Source organism: Toxotes jaculatrix, chromosome 7 (assembly GCF_017976425.1).
Source record: "Toxotes jaculatrix isolate fToxJac2 chromosome 7, fToxJac2.pri, whole genome shotgun sequence".
Lineage (NCBI taxonomy): Eukaryota > Metazoa > Chordata > Actinopteri > Toxotidae > Toxotes > Toxotes jaculatrix.
The window spans coordinates 10,931,327-10,951,215 of NC_054400.1; the positions used below are offsets into that span (position 1 = coordinate 10,931,327).

General features: G+C 39.5%; 2 protein-coding genes across 2 annotated transcripts; both read left to right on the plus strand.

The window, feature by feature from the left end:
- Position 1: 1 nt before the first annotated feature.
- On the plus strand, positions 2-10,651 carry ercc8 (excision repair cross-complementation group 8). Its single transcript, XM_041043319.1, has 12 exons — positions 2-341; positions 575-670; positions 1,164-1,265; positions 1,833-1,956; positions 3,124-3,205; positions 4,298-4,366; positions 4,488-4,554; positions 5,194-5,297; positions 6,020-6,144; positions 7,228-7,425; positions 8,855-8,950; positions 9,552-10,651. The coding sequence occupies exons 1-12, from the start codon at positions 265-267 to the stop codon at positions 9,615-9,617; spliced, it is 1,206 nt and encodes a 401-aa protein (XP_040899253.1). The 5' UTR covers positions 2-264; the 3' UTR covers positions 9,618-10,651.
- A 251-nt stretch (positions 10,652-10,902) lies between these two features.
- On the plus strand, positions 10,903-15,379 carry elovl7a (ELOVL fatty acid elongase 7a). The gene is made up of 8 exons (XM_041042706.1): positions 10,903-11,012; positions 13,100-13,189; positions 13,373-13,563; positions 13,825-13,905; positions 14,045-14,101; positions 14,289-14,394; positions 14,490-14,626; positions 14,800-15,379. Exons 2-8 carry the CDS (start codon positions 13,126-13,128, stop codon positions 15,046-15,048), a joined length of 885 nt encoding a protein of 294 aa, XP_040898640.1. The 5' UTR covers positions 10,903-11,012; positions 13,100-13,125; the 3' UTR covers positions 15,049-15,379.
- The last annotated feature ends 4,510 nt before the right edge of the window (positions 15,380-19,889 follow it).

Genomic DNA, 19,889 nt, shown 5'->3' on the forward strand with positions numbered 1-19,889 from the left:
GGCTGTCTGTTGTTATGTAGCTGCTTCAAAGCTAGTCGAAGTTAATGTAAAATATACAGTAAATAACAAAAAATAGTATCATAATAAGTTTTAAATTGCGTATTTATCTGTTACGGAGTTTTGGTTACAATATAATGTCTAGTTGGACTGAAAATAACTTTAGAGGTAACATGCTCGACCGTGAGCTAGGTTAGCCGGCGGTAGCACAGATTAAAAACTAGTCCAGCTCTAAAATTAAAATCAGTTTCTCTTCAGATTGAAGCAATGTTAGGGTTTCTGACAGCAAGGCAGGCTGGACTGGATGACCCTCTGCGACTGCGACGTGCAGAGTCAACGAGAAGGTGAGAGAGTCATGTCTTAGTCGTGCACATATATTAATTTTGTTAAATATTTGCTAATTTAACAAAATTGACTTCTGTGATAGCAAACCAAATGTCCTGTCACCTTTTTCGGTTTCTACGTTCCCGTTTCCCCACAAGCACAGACATCTAATATTATTTAATATTGAAAATCTGTGTGAGTTGGTTAAGATGTCCAGTGATGCAGCTCTCGTCCTCTTTCTGTATCTTCAAAGGGTCCTCGGTCTGCAGCTGAATCCTGACAGAGATGTAGACCGAATCCATGGAAATGGCATCAACACCATTGACATTGACGCAATAGAGGGCAGATAGTAAGTCCTGATTTACTACGATTCTATAAATTACTATCACCGTCACTGAACGTGACGCTGAAAAATGCAAGCAAACAGTTGCTTTAAATCTACGGGTTTTTATAAGTTGCTCTCTCCACCACTGAGGTTTGATATCCAGCTTTTGTCTGGGTACATTATATTCGTTAAATACAATAGAAACAGTACAATAGGTTTCTTTATGGGCCAGCTCACCAAAATCACAAAAATATATTTTCTCAGTTACCTGTAATAGTATCTGTCGATACAGCTGTCCAATGTCATTGTCAGATTCAGTTCAGTGGTGAATTGGCATTGTGGCTCTCAAAGTATGGGGAATTATATTTGAAAAACTCAACTGCTAAATTGTTTTCCAGAAACAGTATTCCAGTCACATGGGATAATCAATATACCTGAGACTACAGAGGAATAAGTATAAAAAGCTCTCTAGGACCAAGTAATGCTGCATGTGAAGTTCACCTTTTCTGTTGTTTAGCATGTTGTCTGGAGGTGCAGATGGAGTGATCGTTGTCTATGACCTGGAGAACTACAGTGGGAAATCACAGTACACCTGCAAGGCAGTCTGCACAGTAGGCAGGTGAATGTCACTCCATTTCTTCATTTTGTCCACTAGAGGGTAGCATTCTATTAAGATCTCACAGTACCATGTTATTCTCAGCTTTGTCACAACAGTATGGTATATATATTACAAGCTATATATAAGAAAAGTGCCCTGAATCAGATTTTTCTTCCTTCTTCCTATTAGTGACACATGTCTGTTTTTAATTATGGTGTGAACAGAAAGTATCCTATTAAGTCTGATTTTGTCCACGGTAATACGTGTTCTTAGATCCAATGCATATTAAATGTGACCTCATTCTAAACAGTCATCAGATTTTAGTTGCTCCACGAAAAATGTATTAAGAAAACATGCACCAGCAAGGATTTGCAGTGTGAATGTAGCCTTACAGTCCAGACAGAGCACATTAATTTGTTCATTAACATTTCACAACACTTTAATGTGCTCTTAAGATATACTAGTTTTGCATTTTGAATATAGCACGGTGAAACAATAGAGTTTTTGTGAGAATCTGTTTCAGTGAGGATACTGGTATATTGCTCTAGTGACAGTTCATGACTTTTTTTTTTGTTTTGTTTTTTTTAGGTCTAGCCGGTATGTCCACAAATTCAGTGTAGAGACAGTTCAGTGGTATCCTTATGACACAGGCATGTTCGTCTCCAGTTCCTTCGATAAGACCATGAAGGTCTGGGACACTGAGACACTGAAGGTAAGGCACGTCACCTACATAAAGAGTTTATTCCATATTAATTGTAATATACCCTGAGTTCCTATGAGGTACATTTGTACAATTAGTTCTCCCACATATAATATGTTAAGCTGGAATGAATACAATTCAAAGTACTTTGAAATATAATACACTCCAATATAAACCCATTTCCCACAGAGCAAAATCAACATTTCTCTGACACAGTGTCAACAAATATTCAGTGCTGTGATATAAACTTCACAAAGATATGATTTATTGCACAGCTACACAGCTAGGTTTTTATTTCATTAAACTATACAGATGATCCGAACAGGCATTTAACTCTGTGCGTATTAATTTTATTATTTTTTAGTTTATTAGGTTTTCTTATAGCTTTGTCACGCTTTATCTCTTTTGCTCTTTTCACTATGTCTGATCCTCTTTCTTATTTTCTGCTTCATGCTTTCTACCTTTCTGTGCCACATAGTCCCATATGGCAGGCTCTGAGCTGTGCTAGAGTTTCACTGGCATCACGGTTACCTCAAAAGGTCAGGCAAGGGACAGAAAAGAACCCACCGACCTTTCATTTGTTTTACTCTGCGTTTCTGTCGCTCCGTCCTACAAAGACACACACACTCATACCTATTAAATTATTTATTGTGGCTGTGTATTTGCACATGAGTTTGTGCTGTGCATTGGTGTACAAGTAGTGTATGTGAATGTGTGGTATTTTTATGCAAACAGAGCCTCCTCTGTGTGTGTGTGCCCATTGGCTGAGTCCACGTCGGTGCTGGCACACACTGACAGATGGGGCACAGAGAGGCTTTTTATATTTGCTGAAGAATTTGCATTGTAACCACCACTGCTGCTTGGGTGAGCTTCCTTCTGAGCTCTGAACTCCTGTGCCCTCCCACTCTACTTGCCTTTATTTTTATCTAATTCATTCTGAGAACTCCGTCCCTCAACAGTGGAGAATTTGTGCCACAGTTAAACTTTAGGGTCATGACTTTACTTAAGGTCATGGTTGTACATTTTATCATAGAATTAAGATCTTCATCCAGCGTACAAACACAAATATACATATCATATCAGTAATCTACATATCATGTAGATTACTGAATTTCTACCACAGCTTACTGACCCTGTCTGTCTGTCTCCCTCTGTTTCTTTTACTTTGTGATTCTTCAGCCTGCTGAAGTCTTTGAGTTTGAGGGCAATGTCTACAGCCACCACCTGTCCCCCATCGCCAGGAAGCACAGTCTCATTGCAGGTGCGTGTGTGTAAATGCACCTACAGTTTTTGCTGATATCAGTGACGCAGAACAAACCAGCTGGAGTACCTGCTGGCATTTCTGTCACTGTGTGCTAAAAAGTATTGAACTAAGGACAAAAATATCATTAGTTACCCTTTCTGTCATCAGTTTGTTTCTTCAAGCAATGTACTACGTGCTTCCCCACAGCGCACCACAGACGCTGCCCCTACCTGGCGTCCCAGTTTTTGCTCCAGGTTATAAAGTGACATGGACCTTGATGGGACAGAAGAGACTTAAAACCTAGTAACATATGGCCTCAGCTTCAGAGACAGGTATTAGTGGAGAAACAACGTAGGAATCTAGGTGCTACCTCATTACGTCACCAAGCAGGACCAACAGGTTACTCACGCCTGCCGAGTCTGTGCACATAGATGTGCACACAGGTGCACCCTCTTACATACATATTCCATCGCTTTGGCACGCCTGTTTCTAAGCCAGAGACAATCAGTGTCTATGTACTTTTTTGTTTAGTTTTTTTCCTCAATGTTTCCTTGCCTCTCAGAGGAGTTATAAATGCTGCTGTGCAAACATGCTTGTTGTCCTCTGTTTTATCTTGGAAGACACTTTTAAGGGGAGTTGTTCCTCAAAAGCAACAGTGGCTCATTAATTCTGCATAATTTAGGCCATTTAGAACAATCAAGTCGTCTTCTTTGTCCTGTTATTTTTTTTACCAAATACCTTGCCCTCCTCCCATGTATACATGGGTGTGTTAGCTCATGTTTGTTACTTAGTATCAGTGAGTTAGTATCAGTGAGTTTTAATATTTACCAGACCTTATCTATGAGAACCTGGGACACCAGTTTTTACCTTTCTGAAGTACTGCTTCCCTATACATATTGTAGCAGATTGTACTCACACATTTATCACAATCTGCGAAATTTGACAATATTGATAAGTAGGAATGTAATTTTGAAACTGTCTGATTGAATGGAATTTCAATTTTTAAATTGTTCTTGTAAACGACTAACTTTTTCAGTGTTTTAAATAAAGAAATAGTAGCAGTCTTTCCAGTGTCCTCCCTCAATTGTCTCTTTGTCTCTGCGTTTTCAGTTGGCACCAAAAACCCTAAAATCCAGCTGTGTGACCTGAAGTCTGGTTCGCGGAGTCACGTTCTTCAGGGTTAGTGGACTAGACCACATTTACTTTTGGTGCAGTTTTTCTCCACACACACACACACACGTATATATAGTTGCAGACACACATAACTAATTTATTAACACTATCTTATTTCTCCTTCTAGGTCACAGAGCAGAGGTCTTGTCTGTGCGTTGGTCGCCCAGATATGAGCACATCTTAGCCACTGCCAGGTAAGTGCTCTTAACTGCTGGTCTTTCTGTAGCATTTCAGCCTCTGAAATCATCACCTAGTTTGCACTCAGAGCCACATCAAAGAATAGTGCCAAGTACAGGACAGTCCCTACCATGTTGTGTCCCAGCAGTTTTTGTCATCTCAGTTCCCAGCCATCTGGCCATATTGCAACCCCGAGTCTAGGATAATGGCACCACATCGCTAGCAGATATGTACTATGGCACTCCAGTAGCCCTGTCAGTATAGCATATGGTAGATACAGTCCCCACCTGTTTTATGCTACATTAGACCTGCTAATTAACCCATTGGGACTGGTGTGCCGCTGTCCCTGTGGACTGTAAGTGATTTTGAAAACAACTGGCACAGAGAGGCGCACAGAAAAGTGTGTGATATTCTATTATAGAGCAGCATGTTAATTCCCGACAGAAAACTGACCTTTAAAAGCAAGCAGAGGTTTACACACACTGGTGTATGTAAGATCATCTGTCTGTGCATGTATTGTACTTATAAATCCCTGGATTGCACCTGTTAGTGGGATAATCGAGAATGTCTTACTTTGAGTACTTTATAGGACCATATCTTCATCAATCAGTGATGACAGAGTAATACAAGCAAGTCCCTGAATTTTTCCTTCTAAGTGCAGACAGCAAGGTGAAAGTATGGGATGTGCGTCGGGCTTCTGGTAGTCTCTTCACTCTGGACCAGCACAATGGGGACAAGTCGAAGGCCTCCTCTGAGGCAGGTATTGTTACTTCTTCCCTTTTCCTTTCTTTTCCACCATCTTCTCCTCATTTATCCTGTGTGTTCAGGATTTTGTGAAGACGTATCAGCCTTTATTTAGACAAGCAGAAAACATGCAACCAGACACTGAAGAACATCAGGGCAGAAATTAATGTCAGACAGACCCCTGGGGTGTAATTGGCAGGGTAATAATTTTGGGTTTAGCTTGCATGCTGAGGTGTTGCATCACCCTATTGTACATTTTCCCCTTCCTCAACCATATCAATCTACTGCTTGCTGTTGTCTTACAGTGGAGCTGCACAGACATACTGTATAGACGCTGAAGTGCATACAGCCACAAAAATGTCTTAAAGTATGAACTGAAGAAGCTCTTCTCAGCTGTGATGTCTAATAACAGAACCGAGTTTCTTTCTCTGGAGGAGAGGTCAGCATTCTGCACACACAGTATCTGTTGTTCCTGCCTAAGGTCCTGTTTGTGTTCAAGCTAAGGGGGCCCACGCTGAGAGGAAACCAGTTTGAAATTAAACCAGTTTATCTCAGCTATGCGGTGTAATAATAGGAGACAAGAGGTTTTTAACAACAAACGCACTAAGAGTACGTGAATGATGGATAGGTATGAGATGTGATTAGGGAGAAAAAGTATGCACCTTAGAACCTTTAGCATGATGTAGGTGCAAATGGATGACAAATGCATTGTTACTATGTCTTACCTGTCTTAACCAGTAAACACGGCCCATAATGGCAGAGCGAATGGCTTGTGCTTCACTGGTGATGGCCTCTACCTCCTCACAACTGGGACTGATGATCGTATGAGACTATGGAATAGTGCCACTGGGGAGAACACACTGGTAAGGTGTATGTGTGTGGCTTCATAGCATGCCTGAATAAACACTACCTGACACTATCAGGTAAAAAAAAATGGTGGATTTGATAGAACCAGTCAGCCAGGTGGAGTAACTAAATGAATTCATTTTTTCCCCCTAAGTATTACCCTGTCAGGAATGATAAAGCTGTGGTATCAGTATGTAAGCAAGTGAAACAGGATTTAAGGTTTGTTAACAGTCACCAAGTGCTAATCAACGATCATCCATTGTTAATCTAATTGGAGAGCCTTGTTTACATCACAGCTTTCACAGGATCTAACTATTTGACTATTATTATTATTATTATTAGTCCACATCGTGATAATAGAAAAAAGACAACAGGAAATCAGAGCAGAGAGAGGCAAATACTATGAATGTGAAATTTTACTTTATAGCCTTGGGTCCTTACAAAAGATGTAACCCCATTCACAAACCCACACCACAGAAACATACCCTTACCTTAAAGCCTGGGGAGGCTATGCTACTGCCCTGGGCTCTCACATGGTCTCGTATTCTAATTTCCTGCTCGGCTGCTTTGTGCTGCAGTTGCCTTGGTGGGCATTTTTTCCATCTACAGGCACAAGACACCTAGTGAGGGTAGATGACCTTCTCTCCCAGGCAAAAGTCAGATCTGGTTTATAGTAGATGTGGTGGGAATTTCTGGTGCACATTAGGCATATGTGAGAGGAATGTATTAGACAATTCAAACCTGTTTCACAGACATGAATTAATCCTAGTAGTTCTAGTAATTTATTTCCTTGTTTTACTTGATTTCAGGGTCTCTCCAAGTCCTAGTAAAGTCTTACAGTGTCTGACATGAACATATCTATATTTAACCCTTTAAATACCTTTGAATTAATTGAAAAATAGTGTTTCATGTCCTCAGTTCAGTTTTAGAAACCTTGCCTTGGTTTCTTACTGTGCTGTTCTTCTGGTAAAAAAGTTAAACCTGAAACCTTAATTAAGATTTGCATAGTGGGTCTATTGTTGCTGTCATGGCATTAAAAAGTCTTCAATGGTATACAGACATTATCTGAACCTTGCATCCCCTCACTTTTTGTCCCTCAGGTGAATTACGGGAAGGTCTGCAATGAGAGTCGTAAAAGGCTACAGTTCACGGTGTCACGTGGCTGCAGCCCAGAGTTTGTGTTTGTGCCATGCGGCAGCTCCGTCGCTGTGTATGCCCTCCACACTGGAGAGCTGGTCACTATGCTCAGGGGTCATTACAACAATGTGGACTGCTGCGAGTTTCACCCAGACTACCAGGTGAGATGAAGGCCAAGGTGGTGGCTATTCCCTGCATCTGGCCATTATACCCATCTATCTACAGTGCTGCCTTTGTTTGTATTTCCACCTGTCTACTTCTGTTTGTTCTGCCAGTCAGGTCTAGTTTGTCTCCTGTATGCTTAGAGAATTCAGGTCAGTTTCCCTCTGTCCAGCGTCTTTTTATTTGATCTCTTCAACTGCTCTGCTGTTGTCAATGCAGTAGGAGCCATTGGAAATTTACAATCACCATGGCAGTCTCAAATGAGCCACTTCCTTGTAGGCAGATAACATGGTAAAGTCAACATTTCCTGAGCTATACTGAGCTACTATAAATGCAAATACAGGTGTCCCCAGTGTGAGACACAAGTTAGTTGACTGTGACTCTGTGTCATTTTCAGAAAACACATGGTGAAGATTTAACTGCACAAAATTCTCAGAGTCAGATATAGGTGTTACTTTAGTTTCACAATTACCTGTGAAATACACTTTCCACAAAAAGTACCACAGCCATTATCTGTTTTTTAAGGCAGCTTGGGACTATTTTCCTGCCCATATGTGATTATTCCAATATCAATATACAGATATTTTTATAAGATAATAACTATTTTTTTTGTCAAGAGAGACCATATTAGTTTTATTCTGTTGCTAATTTTATAGTTGGTACATAAACATGCCAATTCTATAATTGTCCAAATATTAACATAAATAGTAATATCTGACTAAAACCTATATTTACCAATTATTCCCATTCAAGCTGTTTTCTGAAATCAGTAGTTTTCCAATATATCTGTAAATCTCTGGCAGGGTTATTATATTATTCTTTCTGCACACAAAGAAAAACTGACAATATGAAGCTATTAAAATATGCTTGTTCAGTTATGTACTTATATTCAAGTGTCCTTTATTTGTAATTAATAGGGTAATATTTTATAGTTGAAACACTTTAATTATTATGTAACTTTAATTATACATAATCGCCACAAATGTAGACAGATGTCCTACCCATGTCCTCACTATTGGGCAATTTCAGCTTCCAGTGTCACACACAGGTTTTGTATGTGTAAAGGAGATAAGAATGCAGTTTGGCAGCTTGTCCCTCTGTAGAGTTACAGGAACGGATAGCTAGTCCTGAAAATGTGCTGTACTTCTTTTTTAAGCATCTTGTATGGTTTGATGACCAATCAGTTCGGTGGCACTGACAGTGTCTCCCATGAGTTCGCTTGCACTGCGTGGACAGTCTCGAGCCTATTAATTATTTTACTCTTGTTAACTGCTTGTTAACGCTGATTTTCCCCTGGTGCTGATGTCATGGTTTCGAAATGCTTTAAGGTGAAGGTTATGCTGCAACAGCAGATCTTTTTCATTTCCTGTAACAGTGTGTGGACCCAAGTGTCAGAACTGAGGTGTCCTTGTTCTTGTTTATGTGTAGGAGCTGTATAGCGGAGGTAAAGACTGTAACATCCTGGCGTGGGTTCCTGTCCTTCGTGCCTCAGATGTGGAAGAAGACTCAAACAGTGCAAATAAGGTACAAACTAAAACAACAGGAAACAAAAAGGGATAATACTTGGAATCAGGTAACACTAGTTAGAACAGATTTAATTCTGTTTCAAGTCTGTTTTATGTCTGTATTTTGTATTCCAAGACTCACAGTATGAATTTAGCTAAATAACACATGACAACAATTTATCATTGCTTTCATTTTGTTATTTTGTCTTGGTGGCAGAATTTAGATCATAGATAGGCAGTGCACCATCAAAGGAATTTCAATTATGACACCTCAGTGTTACCCACTGTGAACCCCATACACACACAGGGACACTCTGTCCTATCTACTCAGCTCATGCCATTTCTACATTCTAGTAGTTGTAGCTCATTGAATGAAATTACTCACCTGTCTTTTTCCAGTTTAGCTAGTTTTTTTTAATCACATTACCTGGCAAAAGTTGTTATCAGTCATGTACACACTGTTGTCAGGCAACTTCAAATGTGGTTACCTGGTAGATTTTTCCTACAGTGTATGCCCATTTAAGGTTATGATTTGTGTGTGTATGTTATGTTTTTGTAATGGATGTGTTAATACAGACAGCTCTTAATATTGAGCTGAATTGAGTCTTGATTCGTTACAGGGTGCTGCTGGCCAGTCTTCAGTAAACCCTGCCTTTCAGGACACATGGAGCAGTGATGAAGATTAATGCTGGCGTTTTGTATGTGTGGTAAAAGTGGACATACTGTTGACTGAGAATGCAAATGAGCACACATCCTTCACAATTCACTTGTCAAAAAATGGCAGGTCCAGGGACACCTGTGAAGTTAATTACAGGTTTAGGGAAATTTGTCCTGTTTCATCATTGCCAACAAAGGAGAAGGCCTTAAAATTAAAATGATTTGTGTAAATAATTGTCCAACTTTATTAGTATGCAAAATGTTATACATAATTTTTGTTTTTGTATATTTCATGTACCATTTTTATTGTTGTTTTAAGTTTTTTATTTGAATGTAAAGTCAGCATGGTCCTTGGTTATACTCGTGGGGGATAACCGCCATTGTTTATGCAAAGTATATACTGTAACCCACTTGTTATGATGCTGACACTATATCAGGTTTATACATTCTGTAATGGGTATGGAAGATTTTGGTTAAAGGGACATTATAGGGGCCATAGAGAGAGCTTTTTAAACAGGTGTGGTGCCATTCTTTTAGTTTATGTGTTTCTGCAGCTTAGTTGAGAAGACACTGCACAACCCTCCCATGGGAGTAACCAGGCATTCAAAAACACAATGTTGTTGTCATTCTTGGGAAAATTTGCATTTGTTTATAAGTTCTGCTGTCAGCCCTTGCTGAATGTAGTTGACAGTAGTATGATACTGAAAGCTCTTTCTCTGTCCCCACCCCTCTCACAGTTTTACATATTGGCTTTGTTGCCTTGTAAACACTTGAAACTTACATGAGGTTTCATTCTGACCGCCGCCACCCCCCCCCAAAAAAGTGATCACCATTGTTATCCTTTTGATAACATCATCATCATCATTCTTTCTTTCTTCTTTCAATTCAGTTATTTTGTATATGAAAACTTTATTTATATCCAGGATTCTGTTCCAGTCTCTGTCCTCGTACCTCAATTCTGTTTTCCCCACACTACCTGAAGTGTCTTGAATTGTACAGGTTTTTTTTTTTTTTAATCGTTTGTCTGCTGTCTTATAATAAATTCGCTGGGAAGGCTACCTTACTTACATCACCTGACTTGTGATCCTAACTGTGGTTTTAGGGAGGTTATGGAAAATAACAGCATTAACTGTAAAGCTAGAAACCAATCATTGATTACGTCTGAAGAGGATACTGTATTGTTTCAAAATCGTCACATAGTTTTCGATGAGGCATCACTCAAGAATCTCTGCAGATCGACCAATTATCGATGGAGGGGCGTGGCTGACCACGCCTCCTCGGTGTATCATAAAGATCCAGGCGCTCGCGCTCTGTCAGCGATTGAGCAGGGCGGAAGACACACCTGTGTAAAAAGCAGGTGAGCAGGGAGTTTGGATACGACGGACTAAAAGGATTTTAATTGAGTGTCAGCAGCAGCACTAAAGGTTAGTAATATAACTTTTTTTTTTTTTCTGTTTAACGAATCTTAGTCATGGATTAAACAAACATGAGAGAATTGTAGGCGATAACGCGGATGAGAGTGAGAACACCGGTGCGTCGACGCAAAAGCGTGCCCATGGTCACTGAAACGTTTCCTGTCATTGTGCGATGGATGGTAGCTTTGTGACCTGTTTTTCACCAGCTGCACCACCTGTTCCTCATCAGCTCAGCCGCTTGTTGAGGTTTACGGTGATACTGGAATGGAAAATGGTCAAACAATTATTTCTTCCTCAGTGTTAATTTCAGCAAATGGGGGGTTCTTAAAATTTCTCAGCTATAAGAAATCTGCCACTTTGTCTGGACGGGGAGTTCCACCTCAGTAAGTCTGCATCAACTATTAAATGGCTTTGAATGTGACCAGGTTGAAAGCCTGTACAAACCACATTTCATCCCAACGTGGGTTTTAATCTTTGGGAGGTGACATTGCAGACTTTAAAAAGTACACCAAAGGAGGAGGTGTGCCATGGGAGTAGCAGCTTTTGCATCAGGATCCCTGACTATAACGTTAATTGGCGTGTCAAGACTTGCCATGTCCTCATTAGTGTAGAGAGACCAGACAGCCATGCCTTTTCACAGTTCATCTAGTGATTTACTCCTTGTTCAAGTTCCTGTTGCATTCAGGTAGACACACCTTGAAAACCTGTCATGTAGGGTTATGTCCCATGTACACCTAGCAGACATGGGGTGATGTGTCCTTAATTCATTTGCATTTGCTCAGTGCTCCACACAAATGGCACGAGTTTTCAAGAAACAGAAACAATCAGATGTACTTGAGTGCCAAGATTTTGTTTGACATCTGGTTTGTCAAAGCGATTTGATAAGAGAAGTTCCCTGTGGCATATTTCCCATGCTGCAGGCACGTCTCATAAACCAGTCAGGCCAGTCATTGAACTTTTACCCATCACTGAAACCAACACGGACCCTTTAACTCTGCCATGAAGTACCCCATGTCCAAAACATCTTAAAGATATGTGATACTTTATTGAATGGCTTGATTTGACTCATGAACCATTAGAGTCATGATTGGGGCTGCAACTATCAATTATTTTCATTATCGATTTAATCTTTTGATTATTATTTTTTGATTAATCAGTCAGTCTGTCAGATCAGAAAATAGTGAAGACTTAATATAATTCTTCTGATTGACTATCTCATTATGGCAGCATTACATAGTGTAAATTATTGGTAAGCAAGAAAGGGCCTAGTTTTAAGTATGCATGTTTGTGTAATAGTGAAAGATGCCTAGCCAAGAGGCAGGGTGACATGGTTTTGTCACAACACAGGAGTCCTTAAAACCATATTGTGGACGTGAGTGAATTTTTTTTTTTTGTTTGTTTGTTTGTTTTTTTTTTTAAGTTGAGCAGGCATTCCCTTTTCTTGAATGAATTCTAGTCAACACTGTTGTTTCTCAGATAACAGAGATACACACAGATACTCATTGTACTCTCTGTACACTCTTGGCTTTGTCCCCCTCAGATGCTTAGAGAGGCAGTAAAGAATGGCTGAGTGGATCTTTTTTTTTTCCTTATTTGTCTCATACAGCACGGTGCTATTGAGCTATTCTACAGTGCTGTTTTAAACGTAACTCTAAACATTCGTGTTCTGCCTATAACTACACTGGATTGAACAAGGTTCAGATCTTATCGGGTGTTAAAATTCCATTCTGAAATTTGATAACTGGTTGCTTGTAGAGGAAATGAGTGTTTGCTGCTTGTTTCAGTAAATAGCTTTGGTTACACTCCCCCTCCTTTTACAGCTTATGCACACTTTATCTAGGGAGAGACATAGTTCCTTTTTTTTTTTTCCTTTCTCCCCCCCCATAATGAAAGTTGAGGAACTAGTAATCAAAAATCAAAGTCAGTTGATTCTAGTGTTTCTCCCACCTTGTGTATTTAGCAGTTTTTGAATATTTATGAACATTTCAGTAAACAAATGTGCTCGCTGACTCTGTGCTGGGCTTTTTATCCAAATGCCAGTGATCTCATGTGATCCAAACAGACTTCCTAACCTGCCTTTGCTTTTGCACTTTCAGGTGAATTGCAAAGCTCTTGTCCGAAAATGGAATTTGATAATATAAGGTCTTCAGCCGCACTCATTTATGATGAGTTCATCCAAAATGCAGGTGGGTCTTTGACCATTCAAACACACTAAGCATTCAAGATGGCTTTATATAGTGTTTTTGTAACTTTGAAATTCTACTCTATCGTCACTTTTGTTTTCTGCTCTAACATGTTACATTGCCTTGATTTTCTTTGTATCTGAAAACTGTTGATCTCACAAACCTGTCAATGTGCTTCTGTTGCAGACTCGCGGACGGGGAACTGGCTGCTTATGTCGTCTCCTCTCCCCCAAACGATCATCATTGCAGCGTACATTTACTTCGTCACGTCGCTGGGGCCTCGGATAATGGAGAACCGCAAAGCTTTTGACCTCAAAGGAGTTCTCATTGTCTACAACTTCAGCGTGGTTGCTCTCTCACTCTACATGTGCTATGAGGTGAGTTGTGGTGCGCAATTGACATTTCAGAGAACAAGAACTGCATAACTTCAACAAGACTTTGACTCTGTCCTATGTCCGTCTTGTCAAGACATTCCTCTTTTCATCGACGTTGCCATGTAACCATTAGAATGACTGATTTTAATGATGAAATATTACCCAGCTTCACTGTATGTCTTAGTCTCTCACTGTGTTGTAAGACTTAAAAACAGACATACATTAAAATAATGTTGACTGCAATTTTCACTGTTTCTTTCTTAGTTTGTGATGTCGGGATGGGGCACAGGATACTCTTTTCACTGTGACCTGGTTGACTACTCTGACTCACCACAGGCCATGAGGGTAAGGCACTCCTTTTTACGAATTGTGTTGTACTGAATTAAATCAGAATTTAGCACCAAGCACACTGTAACATCAGATGAGCTTTTTTTTTTTTTTTTTTTTTTTAAATCAGTACTGACATGTTCCTTGTCTCCTCTAGATGGCGTCAACATGCTGGCTTTACTACTTCTCAAAGTTCATTGAGATGTTGGACACAGTAAGTGGCAAATATTTGGCAGATGCCAAGATGAATACATTTCCATATGCACTGTGTTACACTAGACATGAGTTGTCACATTTCATTACACTATGAATCTATCATTTTTCAAATCACATTGATTATGTTTAGCAATTTCCTTGTGCTTTTTTGATGACTTAGGGATACTTTTATTTTTTTCCTCCAGATCTTCTTTGTCCTGAGGAAGAAGAACAGCCAGGTGACATTTCTTCATGTCTACCATCACTCCATCATGCCCTTCACCTGGTGGTTTGGAGTTCGTTTTGCTCCAGGTAGAACTTTTTCTTCCTCCCAAGAGATTTTCTGTGACATTAAATTAATTTCTTGACATTTTCTGATCTCATTCCTAATGCTCTCCCTATTTCAGGTGGTCTGGGGACATTCCATGCCCTGCTCAACTGTGTCGTCCATGTTATCATGTACACGTACTATGGCCTGACTGCTATGGGCCCCAAATACCAGAAGTACCTGTGGTGGAAGAAATATCTCACTACCATTCAGCTGGTATGTTGAGTTAGTATGTTGTTAAGTGGTCTGATGGCATGACTGCTCAGTTTTTGTTTTTTGTTTTTATTTCTTTTTTTTAATCCTAAGCTATGTTCGAAGTGTATTTTAGAAAGACCTGTGGTAAATCTTTGCAATAGAAGTCAACCTGTTCTTTCTCTGTTGCTCCTCAGATCCAGTTTGTTATGGTGACTAGCCACATCTCCCAGTATTTCTTCATGAAGGACTGCCCCTACCAGTTTCCCATCTTTATCTACATCATCGGCCTGTACGGCCTGATTTTCCTGTTCCTCTTCCTCAACTTCTGGTACCACGCCTACACCAAGGGCAAGAGGCTGCCTAAAGTGCTGCAGGCTCAGACGTGGGCACACCACACCAACGGAGTTATGAATGGAAACGCCAGTCACGAAAAAGATGAGTGACGCATGACTGAGCTGATCGAGGGTTTCAGGGTTGACCTCATTTACGTAAGAAAACCACTGTGGTAGTCTTAAGATTCAACTCCAATTTATATGGACTTTTTTTTTTTTTTTTTTTTTTTATAATACTTTTCTACTTGCAACTGCAAAAGACAATCTGTAAATTATCACCAAAGGTATACTTAAGACCTAAGCTGTAAACTGGAGGGTTTTGTTATCTTCATTTACACTGAAGGCAAAGCTCAAGTTCTGCTATAGAAATACCTAAATGTCCCTCTCTTTTCTGCTCGTTTAAAAAAAAAAAAAAATTCAAGAAGTCGACTCCTACTATTTACACTGACTATAGGGCTTCACCTATGGTAAGACCGCAGGACCCTCAGCTGTAAGGTTGTACTGGGCCTCCTAAAAAGCTCATGCTTTGCACAGATTTTTTTTTTTTTTTTTTTTTAATTTATGTGACACAGATGACTTTTAGGAAGTCCAGTTTAAGTTTTAAAGTTGTGCACTGAAAAGTTAAGGGTTGTTTACTTCACTAGGTCTAAAATGAAGACTTTACAGAGTCAGCATTTTTTAAAATGGTGTTTTGGCTTTACACGTCCTGTTGTTCAGGTTGTTAAATGGATACATGCATGCAGAACAGGGTGTTCTAAGCTTGATCACATGCATGCCCTCTTCTCTAGCTTTAGTCACAGCTGCTGCTGATGGTACAGACATTCAGTGAAAAGTGCTATCTTTAAACACTGACATCAATTTATTCTCCTGACTTAATAATTCTCTTATGAAGCAATGGTGTGACAGAGCAAGGCTGATGGACCACTGTGGTTCTTGTAGGATCCGGTGCAGAGATTTAGCTACAGTTTTACTGCTTCTTTACTGAAGCATATTGCAAAATAACACTATTACTGGGCCGCAGTACGCACAATTACATGGATTCACTACTTAGCCAACCAGTCAGAAAACATGAGCAGCCTTGCTTGCCTTCTTGAGTATTTTTGCTTTGTATGTTGAAGCTCTGTGGCTAACAAGGTTTTCAGATGGCTGTAGTCAAGCAGTGCCTTTGGACTGAGGTCTGTGGAGTAGTTATAAATATAGTTATGATGATACTGAAAAGTGAATGTAACACTGCTCCTTTGGTGACTGAGGACACAGGATCGACCTTGATGTGAGAGTTCCACCTTTTTTTTTTTTCCTTTTTTTTTTTTTTTTTAATTCAGGCTCAAGCTAATGTAAACATTTAAGATTCACAGATATGTCTAAAAATGTGGTTGAACTTTTTTGTTCCTTGTCCCTTTTCCTTTTTTTATAATACCATAGTTAATACTGTAAGAAATGTGACAATTGTTTATATTGTATTTTATATGTATTTATATGAAAATAAATGATTAATGTACTTTGAAAATGCCTTTTTTTCATTTTTATATATTTTGTGGAGAATTATTAGAAACCTGAAAGTTGAGCACCTCTCTTAACGGGGAGGTGAATGAACTACAAATAAACTAAGTCTGCAGAATTTAGAAGAAGCCAGATTTAAAATGCAACTGCACTTAAACACCTGTTTTGTGTTTTTGCTCGTTAATGCAAATATCTAATCAGCTAATCACATGCCAGCAGCTGGATGCATGTAGGTGTGTAGACGTGGTCAAGACCATATGCTGAAGTTCAAACTGAGCTTCAGAATGATTTAAAGCAGAGGTTTCAAACCTGCTCCACAAAAGGCCATGTGGCTGCAGGTTTTTGTTCCAACCAATCAAGAGCACACAGTTTGACCAATCAACTGTCTGAAGACTGAGATCAGCTGATCAAATGAGTCAAGTCTGGTGTGCTGCTGCTTGGTTGGAACAAAAACCTGCAGCCACATGGCCCTTTGTGGAACAGGTTTGAGACCTCTGATTTAAAGTGATTTAAGTGACTTTGAACATGGCATGGTTGTTGGTGCAGAGGCTGGTCTGAGTATTTCAGAAACTGCTGATCTACTGGGATGTTCTTGACACACTTTGGGCCCCTTAGTACCAACTGAGCATCATTTAAATGCCACAGCCTACCTGAGTATTGTTGCTGGCCATGTCTATCCCTTTAGGAGCACAGTGTACCCATCTTCTGATGGCTGCTTACAGCAGGATAACACGCCATGCCACAAAGCTCCAATCATCTCTGGTTTCTTGAACATGACAATTACTTCACTGTACTCAAATGGCCTACGCGGTCACCAGACGTCAATCCCAAAAGAGTCGAACCTGGTACGAACAAGGTGATGAGTGAGAGTTGAAACTTCCAAATAAAACAAGCTTCTAGCACAGTTTCAGCTGTGAGTTGCTTACTCTTCAGCAATGATCAACTCTGAATAGTAAGCTACACATGATGTTTAAACGTGGAGCCCAGTGGAGCATTTATCTTAACTGATTAGTACAGTTGTTACTTTAGGTTTGATTCTTGCAGGGTTTTACAGCTTTACTTGAGCTGCACTGCTAAATAGGAAGTCCAAGACTTCTGCACTATAATGACATGCTGTCTGAGAAGTTGAAAATCTATAATTTTTTTTTCTTTGTGAAATTCCTATTGTTGACTGTATTGAGGTATTTTCACCAGTGGGAGGTGCTGTTAAACTGAGACTAGAAAAGGTTTTGCTGCTTACAGTGCTCAGTGCCTTATAATAAAATGGATCACCACACATAAATAGATGAAATTACATTCACTGTCATGAAAAAGCACGGCACCCCACCTGTAAGTCATCTGGTTGAATGTATTATTGAGCAAAGCTCCATTTTAATCTCAGAATATTGACTTCCCTCCATGTGGCTCTCTGTATCTGGAGGATAATGAGCTGTGAATTGCATTTTGCTGTTGTTGGCTGAAAAGCTTGATTCTCTAAAATGTTAATGTTTCCAGAACAGAGAAATAGACTTTAGTCTTATCAAATACACATTATTCAATTTACAATAAGGGATTTTGAGAGGATTTTCATCACATCACATATATTTTCCCAAACCAGGAGAGAAGCGTGTACATTTAATTTTAATTTTAAGTTTCAATTTAAGTTAAATCACTGGAAACTAATGAAGATGAGAATCCTGCATGTTGAGAGGAGATTTGTTTTCCAGCAAAACAATGAATCCAAGCCAAAGCGACACAGAAACAGCTCGAAAGCAATGTGTTGATGTGGCAATCCTCTGTATGATCTTCAAATATATATTTTAGATTTCTAATGTTGAATGATTTATATTTTAAGTTATAGCTTTTTCTCTAATACTCTGTAAACCCATGCTACCCCCCTTTCATCAAACACACCCAGAAAACAGGAGAGCACCCTGACCTGTCTATTAGATATCAGTACGTCCTTCTGCTCGTAAGTGGTCTATAATGATACCGCCACCAACCAACAGCCCCTGAGCTTTTTATTGAATGACACTCAGCTGTGTGATGGTAAATGTGAGAGCTTTTCATGTATAAAAGGAGGATGATGTCAGTGCAAGATACGACTACAAATTACAGAAATCATTTAAAGCCAGTTTTGCTTTACACATGTGTGTACTGTGGTATAAAAATGCTGAAACAAGCCGGTTGAACAGAGAGATAAGAGCAGGCAGCAGGAGAGCCCAACCCTTGAAGGGCATGGATGATCGCTCTCCACCATGATGAGTTCCAACAACCCCTGTCTGTCTCCGAGCCACCCTCGCAGGTCCTTCCGCAGTTTTAGTCAGGGAGAGGCTGGGATAACTAGGTCATTATAAGGCTGAATGTGTGAGAAAGCTCATCATTTCAAATACAATTGTGTTCAAAATAATAGTAGTATGTTTAAAAATGTGAGTAAAGCTCAAAATCCTTTTTACTTTTATTTCCATACACACAAATGCATTGGGAATGCTGCACATTCTATTCCAAATAAAAACATGAAAAAAGATGGATCAGATTTGTTATTACTTTACAGAAAGTGAAGAAAAAGGAATATTAGCAGTCTGCATTTTTCTTTAGAAACTTTTTCTTTACATTTCTTGTATAAACTGAAAAATGCTTGAACTAATCACTGAACTAATATTTAGTAGTATAAGCACTGTTTCTGAGAACTGCTTCACATCTGTGTTGCATGGAGTCGACCAACTTCTGGCACCTGTGAACAGGTATTCCAGCCCAGGACGATTGGACTTCATTCCTCAGTTCTTTTTTGGCATTTTTGATGTTACCCCACATGTTTTCTATTGGATTAAGGTCCGGGGATTGGGCTGGGCACTCCATAAAATTAATCTTGTTGGTCTGGAACCAAGATGCTGCTCACTTACTGGTGTGTTTCATCAACCATATCATGATGCTTGCTTCACTGTCTTCACAGTGTACTGTGGTTTGAATTCAGTGTTTGGGGGTCATCTGACAAACTGTGGGCAAAGGGCTCTTACATGATTTTTTTTCTGCCACAGTTAAAAGTTTTGGTGATTTCACATGAAATTGCATCCATTTATGTTTTTGCTTTTGTTTTTCTCACTGGTTTGTTTAGTTCTTTCTGGGTAAATATGAAACATGGTGTTACATCTGTAGATTCATCACTTGTTACCTTTCACATAAAAGCAACCATGTGATCTATTGTTAATGTATAAATAGTGATTATAGACAGACAGAGAAATACTGAAGTCTTGAAACCAACTTTTTTGATAGTGAATCTCCATACAGCATGCCACATTTGTTGCACAGTCAAAGATGACTTACTCTGCATCACAACAAACATTGTGCTGTCCACTCCAGTGGTGACTTCTAAGAGGATTCGTGAGGCTTTTAAAACTACAGAGTCACAGTACGCAGGAGGAGCTGATTACAGATAAGAGACACTGTAATTTACCAGATCACGGTGCTTCCAG

Excerpts from the sequence above, each read along its gene's own strand:
- elovl7a (XM_041042706.1), top strand. The coding sequence starts at position 13,126 with ATGGAATTTGATAATATAAGGTCTTCAGCCGCACTCATTTATGATGAG. Across the intron at positions 13,564-13,824 it reads CACTCTACATGTGCTATGAG|TTTGTGATGTCGGGATGGGG; the intron begins GTGAGTTGTGGT and ends TTTCTTTCTTAG. Across the intron at positions 14,627-14,799 it reads ATCTCACTACCATTCAGCTG|ATCCAGTTTGTTATGGTGAC; the intron begins GTATGTTGAGTT and ends GTTGCTCCTCAG.
- ercc8 (XM_041043319.1), top strand. The coding sequence starts at position 265 with ATGTTAGGGTTTCTGACAGCAAGGCAGGCTGGACTGGATGACCCTCTG. Across the intron at positions 4,367-4,487 it reads GCGGAGTCACGTTCTTCAGG|GTCACAGAGCAGAGGTCTTG; the intron begins GTTAGTGGACTA and ends TTCTCCTTCTAG. Across the intron at positions 7,426-8,854 it reads AGTTTCACCCAGACTACCAG|GAGCTGTATAGCGGAGGTAA; the intron begins GTGAGATGAAGG and ends GTTTATGTGTAG.